This window comes from Triticum aestivum, chromosome 5A, assembly GCF_018294505.1.
Source record: "Triticum aestivum cultivar Chinese Spring chromosome 5A, IWGSC CS RefSeq v2.1, whole genome shotgun sequence".
NCBI lineage: Eukaryota > Viridiplantae > Streptophyta > Magnoliopsida > Poales > Poaceae > Triticum > Triticum aestivum.
In genome coordinates this window covers 587458490-587472839 of record NC_057806.1, presented here as the reverse complement: position 1 = coordinate 587472839, position 14350 = coordinate 587458490, and the positions used below count along the sequence as shown (strand labels likewise).

Below are 14350 nucleotides of genomic sequence, written 5' to 3'. Positions count from 1 at the left end.
ATGGCTAACGCTTTAGCAATAAAGTAAAGTAATTACATGATGTTTATGTTGACACGCAGGTCATAAATAAATTAAGACAACTCCTATGGCTCCTGCCGGTTGTCATACTCATCGACATGCAAGTCGTGATTCCTATTACAAGAACATGATCAATCTCATACATCACATATATCATTCATCACATCCTTTTGGCCATATCACATCACAAGGCATATGCTGCAAAAACAAGTTAGACGTCCTCTAATTGCTGTTGCAAGTTTTTACGTGGCTGCTATAGGTTTCTAGCAAGAACGTCTCTTACCTACGCGAAAACCACAATGTGATATGCCAATTTCTATTTACCCTTCATAAGGACCCTTTTCATCGAATCCGATCCGACTAAAGTGGGAGAGACAGACACCCGCTAGCCACCTTATGCAACTAGTGCATGTCAGTCGGTGGAACCAGTCTCACGTAAGAGTACGTGTAAGGTCGGTCCGGGCCGCTTCATCCCACGATGCTGCCGAATCAAGATAAGACTAGTAACGGCAAGCAAATTGACAAAATCGACGCCCACAACAACTTGTGTTCTACTCGTGCATAGAAACTACGCATAGACCTAGCTCATGATGCCATTGTTGGGGATCGTAGCAGAAATTTAAAATTTTCTACGCATCACCAAGATCAATCTATGGAGTAATCTAGCAACGAGGGGAAGGAGAGTGCATCTACATACCCTTGTAGATCGCTAAGCGGAAGCGTTCAAGTGAACGGGGTTGATGGAGTCGTACTCGTCGTGATCCAAATCACCGATGATCCTAGTGCCGAACGGACGGCACCTCCGCGTTCAACACACGTACAGCCCGGTGACGTCTCCTACGCCTTGATCCAGCAAGGGGAGAAGGAGAGGTTGGGGAAGACTCCATCCAGCAGCAGCACGACGGCGTGGTGGTGGTGGAGGAGCGCGGGACTCCAGCAGGGCTTCGCCAAGCACTACGAGAGACGAGGAGGGAGAGGGGTAGGGCTGCGCCAACAGGGGAGGAACTTCATGTGTTGGGCTGCCCCTTTGCCTCCACTATATATAGGGGGAGAGGGAGGGCTGCGCCCCCACCTAGGGTTTCCTTCCGAGGGGTGGCGGCAGCCCTAGATCCCATCTAGGGTGGCGGCCACAAGGGGGAGAGGGGGAGGCGCACCTGAGGTGGGCCTTAGGGCCCATCTGCCCTAGGGTTTGCCCCCCTCCCCTCTTGGAGGCACCTTGGGCCTTGGTGGGAGGCGCCCCAGCCCACCTAGGGGCTGGTCCCTTCCCACTATTAGCCCATGTAGGCCTCCGGGGCTGGTGGCCCCACCTGGTGGACCCCTGGACCCCTCCGGTGGTCCCGGTACACTATCGGTGATGCCCGGAACACTTCCGGTGGCCAAAACCATACTTCCTATATATTAATCTTTATCTCCGGACCATTCTGGAACCTCTCGTGACGTCCAGGATCTCATCCGGGACTCATAACAACATTCGGTAACCGCGTACATACTTTCCCTATAACCCTAGCGTCATCGAACCTTAAGTGTGTAGACCCTACGGGCTCGGGAGTCATGCAGACATGGCCGAGACAACTCTCCGGTCAATAACCAACAGCGGGATCTAGATACCCATGTTGGCTCCCACATGCTCCACGATGATCTCATCGGATGAACCACAATGTCAAGGATTCAATCAATCCCGTATACAATTCCCTTTGTCCATCGGTACGATACTTGCCCGAGATTCGATCGTCGGTATCCCGATACCTTGTTCAATCTCGTTACTGGCAAGTCTCTTTACTCGTTCCGTAACACATCATCCCGTGATCAACTCCTTGATCACATTGTGCATATTATGATGATGTCCTACCGAGTGGGCCCAGAGATACCTCTCCGTTTACACGGAGTGACAAATCCCAGTCTCGGTTCGTGCTAACCCAACAGACACTTTTGGAGATACCTGTAGTGAACCTTTATAACCACCCAGTTACGTTGTGACGTTTGGTACACCCAAAGCATTCCTACGGTACCCGGGAGTTGCACAATCTCATAGTCTAAGGAAATGATACTTGACATTAGAAAAGCTTTAGCAAACGAACTACACGATCTTGTGCTAGGCTTAGGATTGGGTCTTGTCCATCACATCATTCTCCTAATGATGTGATCCCGTTATCAACGACATCCAATGTCCATGGTCAGGAAACCGTAACCATCTATTGATCAACGAGCTAGTCAACTAGAGGCTTACTAGGGACATGGTGTTGTCTATGTATCCACACATGTATCTGAGTTTCCTATCAATACAATTCTAGCATGGATAATAAATGATTATCATGAATAATGAAATATAATATAATAATAACTAATTTATTATTGCCTCTAGGGCATATTTCCAACAATACGGTGCAGCGGGAGCAGCACCGCCGGCGTTGACGTTGTCGCCCATGTCGTCGAGGATGAGGTTGCCGAGGTCAGGGAAGAAGTCGTTGTTCGCGAAGTCGTCGCTGCCAGAAGTCGCGCGAGTGCGCTCCCCAAAATCCTGGCCGCCCCTCTCCCGTACAGGATCACGAGAGGCGGGGTTCCGGAGGCCTGCTGTCCCTTCTCCCGGTGCATGCCGAAAGGAGGGATGGAGAAGACTTGCTTGGCAGCGCAATGATCTGGAACAGTGGTGAGAAATCATACGAAGCGGCGGCGGCTAGGGTAGACGTCTGCCTGACTATATAGTGCGGGCCGGGTAGGTCGTGGGAGTAAACCCCACGTCCGAGTCGTCACGATCCAAAAATATCGGAAATGGTTCAGTAATTAACGCGTCCGTTAATTATTAATTAATGACTCATTAATTTTTCCCGAGCAGTAAAAATATAGACAATGTGCATAGCTCTGTCCTCGGCTCGGCTCAATCCCGCAACCCTCAACCCGCGGCGAGGCGAGGCGAGGCGAGCGAGGAGGAGGAGCGCGCGGGTAGATCTCCTCTTCTCATGCTCATACAAGTGGTAGAAGAGCTCACCTTATAAAAAGGTGCAACTCTCTCTCAACTTCCGGGGTGGGACTAAATTTTAGCCTCACTCACTCCACTCACATGTATGCATGAATGGGTCAAGAGAATTTCAGAATTTTAGTTGGGCTTTGGGCCAAAGGCCTACTAGCAAAATTCCAACAAATGGCTGTGGTGGGTAATTAGAGCGTTAAACATGTTTGGTGCTCAACATTAAAGTGATTTAAACCGTTAGATAACATGATTTGACGACCGAGATGCTTTGGATCTGCCTCTTTAGGTCTTTTTATATTGGTATAGATATAGATGAATTGGCAGAACGCTTGCCGTTGCCTGTAAAAGAAGTGTATGTTTGACCAGGATTTTAGAATACAATATCAACATCCTCAATGCAAACTAAAGAAAATATGAAAAAAAATCAAGACGGATCTAAAGATACAAATTTGGTGTTATAGATATTAATACTTTTTTCTGAAACTTGGTCAAACATGCATACGTTTGACTTTTAAAAAACTAACACACCTTATATTTTGAAATGAATAGAGTATAAGTTATATGCCACAAAAATTATACTGCTGGATTCATATTTGAAAGAAGTTTTTACCCAAAATATAAGAGGGGACTAATGAACTTAGACAGAAAAAGTAACACGCGCTAACTATTACTCCCTCTATAAAAGAGCGTTTAGATCAAAGTAGTGATCTGTGATGACATTCCTTCAAAAATACTCCCTCTGTAAAGAAATACAAGAGATATGCGCACATGTGTTTCAAATATAGATATACCATACGCATTTGGGAGCGGATCAAGCTTTGGCTCGAGATGGTGGATTTGCGCATGGGAGATTGAGATAACTTTCTTCTCCCCACTGATTGGTGGTTCTCCATGGCCAAGATTGAGATAACTTTCTTCTCCCCACTGATTGGTGGTTCTCCATGGCCAACATCAACTGCCAAAAGGCATCGACATCATAAGAAAAAGGGATTTGCTTCTTTCTTTATGCATATTTCATGAGACATTTAGAATGAGCGTAATGCAAGAGTTTTTAGGAACGTCTCCATTATATAGAGTGTCGGTTTTTTTTGCGCGTTATACTAGTAGGCGCTAAGAGATTGAGTAAACCATACACTCTATGAGACCCAATGTTTTGTTCCTTTGTAAAACTCTTCTGAACTAATATGGCGGGGCAATACTTTTACCTCTGTTTTAGAAAAGCACAATATTTAAGAGCATCTATAGCCGGACTTGGCAAATCCGCCCCCTATACGCGTCCGGACATGTCCACGGACAATACCGGGCGGCCTCTCGTATGGGCTGCCGCACATCCACACACCTTAAATTCGGAACCTCAAATCCATGCATGTCGATTATACAATACAATGTGTCCCAATTCAGTAGTTCAAAACAAAGCAAAACAAATCATAGTTTAACAAAGCAAAGCAATCCGGACATGCCAAATCAAATCAATGTCCGTGCGTGACGGATCAGTTACTGATTGGCCGGATCACTCGCCGGACGCCATCCATGCCGCCTGTTTCGGGGCCATCCTTGCATCCTGCTCCGCCTGCATCCTTGCCGCATGCTCCGCCTGCACCTTTGCCGCATGCTCGGTTGCTGCCATAGCCGCCATCGTCGCCTCGCTGTCCCTACGCTTGTTGATCTCTTTTTTCTTCTCCACAAGCCACTTTTTGGCATGGTCATCCAAGAGGCTTTCATCCGCCAGCATGATCTTCGCATCCTTCGTGCCCTGTGCTATTTGCAGCCTCTCCTTCTCAAGCTAAATCTCTTCAAATGTCTTGGCCTTCTCGAGCTCTCATTTGATCGCCGGCTCTTGCTTCTTCAACTCGAACTTTCCCGTCTTAATTTCCAGCTTCTTCTTTGCCCTCTTTTGGTCCAAATCCATCCTCTTCTTTTGTGCATTCAACATGAGCTTGTACCTCTCCTCTTTCTTCTACTCCCTCATCAGAAAAAATGCATGTCCATGTGGAGGACATTTTTGTAGCCGCAGCGTCATGGGAGGCCCTTGCCTTCTCCCACTTGTTTCTCATGACTTGCTGGTTATCCTTTGGCATGGTGGCTCTTATATTCTCCACGACATCATCTTCCTCTTCTTCTACCAACCCAATTGATTGGTGGGAGCTTGAGTCATCATTCCTCTTCTTGCCGACCTTGAGATCGGCTGCAAGTTGTGTCCACTTTGGCCGGCTATTCAATATGATCCAACAATGGCTAAAGACAAATGGCTTCTTTTTCGTTTCGTATTGGGTTGGTATACAAAAAAATATGTATGAGCATGAGAATATAAAAAAACAAGTATACGCAAATGATGACAAGATGAAGTAACTTACGTGAGTTGCCACTCCCATACCACTTTGAGGACGGCCGATCACTTGTGAGTAGTAGCTGACGTACTTGTTCACTTCTCCTTGAATGATCCCCATCGATGTTGGAGAGATGCCACATCGCGGTTGGTGATGGTATGATGCAGTTCCACATGTTCCTTTTGTTCATGATATTCCTTTCAAATCTTCTCCCAATACTTGTTTCCCTTTTGCTCGGTGCCGCATATTAGATCCATTGTTATGGCCAACCAAGCTTTGACCAACAAGATATTCTCAAGAGTTGAGAATGCCAGACCTCTTGCCTTTGTTGTCTTTGCCTTCTTCTTCTTCTTGGTCGGTTTGGGATTTGATGTTGTCCCAACTTCAAATAAGGGCAACTTGGATCACCCAATTCGTAGTCCATGTCGGAGCTTGATTATCATTGATCATGTCCGACATAAACAATTCCTAAATGATCATGGTTTGCAAGCATTCATCATGTCCGAAATGAACTAGTGGTCTATGCAAAACATTGAACATGGCATATGCAATCGGACAGGTGCAACAAAAACATACCGAGTCTTGTTGTGTCATTCCGTCGAACATGTCGTGGGCAGCCTGGGCGCCGCCGGTGCATGTGTTTGTCGGTGCCCGAACGAGCTGCGACGAGTGGCGGACGTCTATCGGAGGCATCTGCGTGGGCGGGAAGCTTTCCGGAATGCCCCAACTGGCAGTCGGATCCTCTCTATCCCAACTTGGTCCGACGGTGCAATCCTTGTCGGCGGTGGGATGGATGGGGTGCGAGGTTCCGGGCGCGGGGGGCGGGGGTGTGTGGGTGGGGACAACTGCTCGTTCATGTCCGCATCCGCTTCCCTCTTTCGCTGTCACCGGCTCTGGTTCCTCCGGGCCATGTTTTCCAGCTTGCATGACGAACCCGAGGATGGGACGCCGACGGACAAGGTGGACGCAACCTCTATCGCAGCAGTTGGGGGACATGCTGGACGACATCTAGGGCGGTGATAAGGATGGGGAGCAAGTGTGGCGAACGGTGAGGGTTCGAACGCGCGGAAGGTTGGAAGGACGCGGGAGGAGGGGGGATGTTTTGATGGATTTTTGTTGCAATTTGTGGTGGAGTTGGGTTGTCCGGTCCGACGTGACGGACGCGCCCGACCGTCTCATATTTGGGCTGGATATGAGAGGTGCCGGTCAGTCTGGGCGTCTGAGTCCCGTTTAAGGAGCCCGTCTGAGTCGCTTTTTTGTGACCAGTCACTAATCGGGTCGACCGCCAAGCGGGTTTGGGGCGCCCGCTCTAATAACAAGTTTTTATTTTAAAAAAAAATTCTCTAATAACAAGTTCTGCACCGAAAACTCTTCGTCATCAGATCAGCTCTAGCCCGAAGCCCGAAGTTTGTCTCCGAAAAAAAAGCTCTAGCCCGAAGCTTCAGAGCGGCTGCAAGAGATATCCCCATGATTTGTCCGCGGAAGGACGTCGGCCGTCGGATGCCTCAGATGGACGGCCCAGCTCTCGCGCCGGCAGTATACTAGTCCGACTCTACTACTGGCTCTGATCTGTAGCTGCGTCGCGGTCGCCCATGGTGGTCGTCTTCCCCCCGACTCCCCGCCCCAGCCAAATCCCGACCCCCGCCGCGCCGCAGATCCCCCGGCGCCCCCGGTCCTCCTAGTCCGCGCCCCCGCCCGGATCAACCCCCCACCCAGCTCTGCTCAGCTCGATGCGGCCGGCCGCGGCGTGGTAGCGGATCCCCGCTCGAGCTAGGGTTAGGGTTTCGAGGGGTTTGCGCTAGGGTTTGGTCCGCGATGGGCCGGTCCCGCGGGGTGCCCAATTCCGGCGACGACGACACCAACCACAGGTACCGCTACCCCCCTCTCCCCGCCGCTTCGCATTTCGCTCTTGCTTGCCTGCGAGCGAGCCTCGCTGCGAGCGAATGGTGTAATGCGTTGTCCGTTCTTTGCAGGTCCAAGCGGAGGAGGGTTGCCTCGACCGGGGATGCGTCGGACTCGCTATCCGCCGCGTGCGGGGGAGCCGGCGATGGGAAGAAGGCGCTGTACCACTGCAATTACTGCAACAAGGACCTGTCCGGGAAGATCCGGTTCAAGTGCTCCAAGTGCCCTGACTTTGACCTCTGCGTCGAGTGCTTCTCCGTCGGAGCCGAGGTCACTCCACACCGGAGCAACCACCCCTACAGGGTCATGGTCAGTGCACTATGCTCACTTAGCGTTCTAGCTTACAAATGCATGCTTAGCTGACTACCAGTATTATAGAACAGCGGAGTTACCACATCTGAACTGCAGTGAACTTAACAGGCTGTTAGTACCTGCGCTAGTATAGCATGGTTAGCATCCCACATGTCACTTCGAATAGTAAGTCTGAACTGATTGTTACTTGGTCAAAAAGGCGGGAAACCCAAAAGATGAAATGTGTCACTCCACGCTGAATCAACCCACACGACCACTGTCTTAGTATATTCCCATCACATTCAGGCTTCACCCTTCTTAACTTGAATACACTTACAAGTGTAAGTCATCAGCTGATGTGTGAACTCAGATCATATGTTTGGCTCTACATGGTTCTCTACTCAACCATCTTGATTGCAACTGGCTATATGACGCTTAATACATGCACACCCAGGTCATCTTGAGGAGAGTTCTCATAAAGAAAAGGGAAGAGGAAAAAAGAAACCACTTTCCACCTTAGCACTTCAAGTATTTTGTATTGTCATGCTTGCCGTGTTTGTTGCATCCTGTAACTTAACCGAAATTTTGCAACAGGACAACCTATCTTTTCCACTCATTTGTCCAGATTGGAATGCGGATGAGGAAATCCTTCTTCTAGAGGTATTTTCTGCATCCATCTGTTCTGTTCACTTTCTGGATGGTGGGTTCTGACTCTTATAATTGTAGGGAATTGAAATGTATGGTCTGGGAAACTGGGCTGAAGTTGCGGAGCATGTTGGTACTAAGAGCAAGGCACAGTGCATCGAGCATTATACTACTGCATATATGAACTCACCTTGTTATCCCCTTCCGGTAATCATTTTGTCTACCTGTTAATTTGTGGAGTTGAAAACAACTGATACTTAATTCAATGCTACCTCATCATTGTAGGACATGTCTCATGTTAATGGCAAGAATAGGAAGGAACTTCTTGCCATGGCTAAAGTACAGGGTGAGAGTAAAAAAGGTAAGTCATGGTCACATCTTTTAAGGTGACAAAGAAAATCTATTTAGGCTGGAACCAAATGTTGTAGTTTTTCTTGAATATTTGGTCTAATTGGCGACACAAGCTGGGTTTGGATTTTGAAGGCTGACATATGTCTGGAACCAAATGTTGTAGTTTTTCTTGAATATTTGGTCTAATTGGCGACACAAGCTGGGTTTGGATTTTGAAGGCTGACATATGTTATTAAATATTAATTTCTCATAGGTGATGAGAACTTAGTTGGTTTTTGGTTGCACAGATCTGTTCTAAAAGGATGATATAACAGTACATTCAGTAGCGTTGTTTCTGCCCTTCTGATATCTTAACTATTAATATCTAAAATTTGTCCATATGCACAGAACCACAGACATGAACACAAGAATCTGCACAAGTGCATGAGCTAATATAATGAAATAACAGAAAGGTTCTGCAGGACATTGTTCTGTTGGTAATGGCTCTGAATGCGAGGGTGCTAAAAAGTGCATGCTGAGTAGTTGCCTCCATCACATGAAGAAGAATGGCAGTAAAGACTTAAGATATGATATCTCACTTATTTAATTGTCTTGATCTCATGTTTCCTTTCTTTTCTTATGTAGGAATTCCACTGTTATCAGGGGATTTGACACCTAAGGCAGAGTCACCGTTTTCTCCCTCCAGGATCAAGTATGCTGTTCTTGCTCTAGAATATTTATAACCATGTATCCGAACTTCGCAATAGGCTACTTACTGACCATTATCTTCATGCCTTGCATAGGATGGAAGATGCACTTGGAGAAGGTCCAGCCAGTCGATCACCTTCGCACATACCTGGTGGTATGTTTTGGAATTTGACAGACCCAATCCTAAGTATTTTCTTTGTCTATGTCATTAGAATATGATTCAGATTATGCTAATCCGTTGAATCTGCTTCAGGTGCAAATAAGAAAGCTTCAACTGTTGGGCATTTTAAAGATAGTGCCAATCTATCTAAAGTCGAAGGTATGATCATATATAAACCATTGATGGGTGACCAGATGGATGCATTTGGGCTATTTTCTATTTTCAGTTATTCGTTCATTGTCAAGCATTGCCTTCCCATCAGTAATAATGTCCATTTATTGTTCAATTACCACTGACAGGTGCCAGATTAAATCAAAATAAAACTCCTTATTATGGTTTCCCAAGATATCACCCTTTGAGACATGCTTCACAATTACAAAGACATTTTTTTTATGCTTGAAGGTCTTATATTTTAATATACCGTCTGCAAAATATTACCAAAGATAGATTTGGAAGCAGTTGCTTTCTATTTGTGATAATCAACTATATTTCTTCAGATTCCTGCATTATCATATATTGAAATTTGTTCTGTTCAATTTGCGTGTGCCAGATGGTCATATGGATAGAAGTATTGGCGTGAAAAAACCCAGATATTCTGCAGATGAGGGGCCTTCTTTAACTGAATTGAGTGGGTACAATGCAAAGAGACACGAGTTTGACCCAGAGTATGATAATGATGCTGAACAAGCCCTCGCAGAGATGGAATTTAAAGAAACTGATTCAGAAACTGATCGTGAACTGAAGCTACGTGTGTTGCGTATTTACTTGTCAAGGTTTGTTAACAGCAATGATGAAATATTATGTTTGTAGTAAATATTATTTTTATTGCAGTAACTTACATTGAATTTATGCCTCTAATTTTGAGAAGATCATGGCAGCACCTTATTATTTGCTCCTACTAAGTAATATTCATCAGATGAAAAGGGCTCCATACTTCCTATTGCTTTAGTTGCTAGCTAGTAGTGATCTAAACGCTCTTATATTTCTTTACGGAGGGAGTAGTTGATTTGCACAAATAGTTCTGCTTGTATGTCTTCATACATAACCCCAACAGACCATGTCTAATCTTTAATGACACAAAGATGTGAGAGAACCTTCTCTATGCTTCTCATCCAGTTAAGTATCTTCTTTCATAGGCTTGATGAAAGAAAAAGGAGAAAAGAGTTCATATTGGAAAGAAATTTACTATATCCTAATCCTTTGGAGAAGGATCTAACTAATGAAGACAAGGAAGTTTACCATCGGTACAAGGTTTTCATGCGTTTCCTTTCCAAGGAGGAACATGAAGCCCTTGTTAGGAGTGTTATTGAAGAGCGAAAAATCCGGAGGAGGATTCAAGAGCTTCAGGTGTTTTACTTTCCCCAAAGTTCACATGGCCATACTTTTATGTTTGTATTCTTTTTCTTAAATTCAAACCCTTAACTTCACATTTTGCAGTCCCACCATTTATTTTATCTGGAAAGAACAATTCATTACATCATTTTATTTTCTTAATGCCAGGAATGTCGTTCAGCTGGATGCCGTACGCTGGCTGAAGCCAAGATACACATAGAGCAAAAGAGGAGAAAGGAGTATGAGGCGAATGCTCTGAAAGCCAAGGAAAGTGGCCAGCTTATTTCAAATAGTAAATCAGGACACAAAACAAATCGTCCTATGAAACTTGAGACTGATGGGAGTTTGGATCTTAAGAAAGGCAGTGGCATTTTGGATGCTGGTGGCAGGGATTCTCCAAAAACCACAGGACCTACAAGCGCTAAGCAATGGGATGATTGGGACATTGTTGGTCTTCCTGGGGCAGAGCTATTAAGCGCCAGTGTAAGGACATTGCTTATTTATTCTTGATGCCGCCTTGTTTGTACTTTTGGTTCTTGCTACAATAACGAAACAACCCGTCTTGTCTATTTCAGGAAAAACTTCTGTGCTGTCAGAACAGATTGCTACCTAGTCATTATCTGAGAATGCAGGAGGTGCTGATGCAGGAGATGTTCAAGGGCAATGTCGTCAAGAAGGAAGATGCCCATGTATTGTTTAAAGTCGATCCTGCCAAAGTCGATACAGTTTATGATATGGTGACAAAAAAGCTGGGCAACAACGAGGAGGCTCCGATGGTTTAGCTATGCAATTTGGGCTCTGCCTGCTCTAGGCTTGGCCCAAAACCAAATCTTGGTTTCTCAGCACGACGGAGGCCCAGGTGAGAACGGAGGCTATACTTACATGACTTGGCTGTAGCAGTGTTACATTGAGATTTGTGTCAGATTTCTGGAGAAGTGCAATAAGGCATTCGAGCCAAATTGTAAAATTACCCGGCAGTGGGAATGTGTAGCGTGAGTTGTTGCCATTGCTGTTCGATTTTAAAGAGGAGTTAGACGCCATTGTTGCTGAAAGTGTACTGTGATGATGATGTGATAATGCCTTTGTTGTAGGTTTAGGGGACTGAGATGATGTACCATGTATGTAAACATTTGTCCATTTTATTTATGATATTGCGGATTCATGTGCAACCATTCATTTTAAGTGTACCATTGCAGGGATTTGAGTTCGTCGAGGTTTTGTCCCGCCTTTGCGACTGTTGATTTGTTGTGTATGTGCACCTGATTGGTTTGAGCAAAAGCAACGTGCAAAAACCAGTGCAACTTGAACAATCCTTGCATCAAAAGCTCTCGCCCCTAAAACACCCAGTGGATATAGGCATCAATTTCGTAGCGTATGGATTTGTGCCTGACCATCTTGATCCCCCCACCAGCCTTGCAGCGCTCCACCTCCACGCCGGTGAAGACTGCGAATTTCTCCGTTGCAATAGGGCACTCTTCATCTGCATAGACGTGGTAGAACCTGGCGACGCAGAACCTTCCATGGCCGACATGCACGAGGAGCGAGTCCAGCAGCTCCCAGTCCCCAGGGTTGGCGGCGAGCTCCTTCCTCCAGACATGGCGCAGCTCGGGCGCACCGGAAGCACCCGCCGCCGCCGAGAGGTCCGCGGCGCAGAAGAGCTTCTTCTTGTGTCGAGACGAGAGGCCGAACCAGAGGCCGAGCTCGGGGGAGTACTCGGCGCCGCCGCAGAACGGGAGCTCCCACCCGCCGGCCTTGCTCCACCTGCGCTTGGCGGTGTCGAAGGCGTAGGTGCCGATGCCGTCGGCCGACACCCAGATGTCGTCGCCGACCAGCGTGGAGGCGGTGATCGTGGCGGCGCCCGAGGGCTCGTACCCGGCGGTGTTCACGTAAGGACGGGGCCGGAGGGAGCGCCAGTGCCACCTGGGAAACACGTAGACGTCTTCCGGAGGGTCGCCGTGCTTGAGAACTTGGAAGCAGGGTTGGTTGGTCCGACCAGACTTGCTGGGGCGCCTCTCCCAGGAGGTATAGGGCGTCGCCGACGTTGAAGGCGACGGGGTCGGCCATGCACCCCTGCAGCCTGGGCATGATCCTGACGTTGTTCAGGCGGGCGTCGTAGGCCAGGACGTCGCCGCTCGGGTCTACGCCGAGGATCCCGTCCCCGCTGCCGCCAAAAGGCATGAACATTGAGGTCCCGCCTGGGACGCATTCCTTGCGGAGAAGGCCGAACGACAGCGCGGGTTTCGGCAGTGCGGCCTCTTCCACCTGCGGCGGCGGCGATGTGCCGGCGGTTCGTGTTCTTGGGTGGAAGAGGCTCGACGACCTGATGCGGTGCAGGACGAAGGAGCGGGTCTTGTGGCAGCCCAGCACCAGGTTGATGAACTGGCGGCGCATCGTCGGATCTGCCCTGGCCCTGGCCTCCTTCTGCTGGACAAAAAACTATAACAGGTAAAATCAGTGTATTACCTTGGACGAAACTGGATGGAGGTGTGACCTATGGTAGGATCGAATAAGGCGGGACAAACCTCAGAAGTATGGATCGGTCATACTGGTTTCGAGGAAGAAGCATGAGAGCAGCGGCGGTGCCTCGTGAGGATTTGATCATTAGCCCCGTAATGATGTGGGCCATTCATCATATGGCCCGCTTTGGTTTGATACCAGTCATCTAGCATGTGCTCAACGTTTGCTAGGGTTTTCTCGTGCCGCCGTCGTGGCCGTCATCGGAGAAATTTAGGTCCCCTCGCCTCCGGCTGCCATCTTGACGCTAAGAGGTTGGGGGACCTTGGATCTTCAAGATCTTTACGTTCTTCTAGTGGTCATCACAGTTTTGCGAGGAATAAATTTTCTCTCGTCCTTTTGACGGTGCCATGATGTTTGAGTTTTCTGTCCTCGCAGATCCGTTATTTGGATTTGATGAGTTTATATTGTTGTGTCAAGATTTTTTGTTGGTCTGATTCTTTGTGAAGGTGAAATCTTGCATCGACACCATAATGAAGATATAGTGATTCGATGACCTGCATTTCTAGGGGATCATCCCCGGCCCAAGTACATTCATTGATTAAGGCTTCCCATCGTTTTGGATGGGCGACTCAAGTCGCTTTCAAAAACCATTATTGGTAATGTTCGTGTGGGTGAAAGAGTGACAACACGGTTGCTCTAGTCCAATTGCAGCTTCTTTACCAAAGTCTTTGGAGTATTTCTTCGAGCAGAGATTGATACTGCAAAGAAGGTGATTTCAAGAGATTTTATTGTAATTCTTAGTCATAGGATTTGCTTTGCATTTTCTTGGATCTTAGTTCCAAACCAGTGTACCTGAAATTGTTATGAGTATGAATAAAGTTGCAGGTGTTTCTAAAAAAAAATCTAGCATGGGCTCACATTTTGTTTTTTGAGTGTGCACATGTTCTTCTTTTCTTTCTTTTTTTTGAGGAAAAAACTTCCAATGTTTTCATCATCTGTCAAACTATTAGAAAGAACATCGGAAGTAAAATTACATCTAGGTCCATAAACCAACTAACGATGACTACAAGCACTAGAGTGAGCCGAAGGCGCGCCATCATCATCACCCCTCCCTCATTGGAGCCGGACAAACCTTGTTGTAGTAGACACTCGGGAAGTTGTTGTGCTAAGGCCCCACATGACCAGCGCACCAAAACAATAACCGCCACCGAT

The 14350-nt window shown here is 47.2% G+C and overlaps 1 protein-coding gene across 1 annotated transcript; it reads left to right on the top strand.

Moving 5' to 3' along the window:
• The first annotated feature begins 6889 nt into the window (after positions 1 to 6889).
• On the top strand, positions 6890 to 11857 carry LOC123105042 (transcriptional adapter ADA2). Its single transcript, XM_044527013.1, has 12 exons — positions 6890 to 7181; positions 7287 to 7524; positions 8101 to 8166; positions 8233 to 8358; positions 8437 to 8512; positions 9127 to 9193; positions 9285 to 9343; positions 9443 to 9508; positions 9900 to 10122; positions 10486 to 10696; positions 10850 to 11164; positions 11257 to 11857. The coding sequence occupies exons 1-12, from the start codon at positions 7129 to 7131 to the stop codon at positions 11461 to 11463; spliced, it is 1707 nt and encodes a 568-aa protein (XP_044382948.1). The 5' UTR covers positions 6890 to 7128; the 3' UTR covers positions 11464 to 11857.
• The last annotated feature ends 2493 nt before the right edge of the window (positions 11858 to 14350 follow it).

What these genes read in the sequence shown, in the direction of transcription:
- LOC123105042 (XM_044527013.1), top strand. Translation starts at nt 7,129, where the DNA reads ATGGGCCGGTCCCGCGGGGTGCCCAATTCCGGCGACGACGACACCAAC. An exon ending in AGGAAATCCTTCTTCTAGAG is followed by an intron (nt 8,167 to 8,232) that starts GTATTTTCTGCA and finishes TTATAATTGTAG; the next exon opens with GGAATTGAAATGTATGGTCT. An exon ending in CAATCTATCTAAAGTCGAAG is followed by an intron (nt 9,509 to 9,899) that starts GTATGATCATAT and finishes TGCGTGTGCCAG; the next exon opens with ATGGTCATATGGATAGAAGT.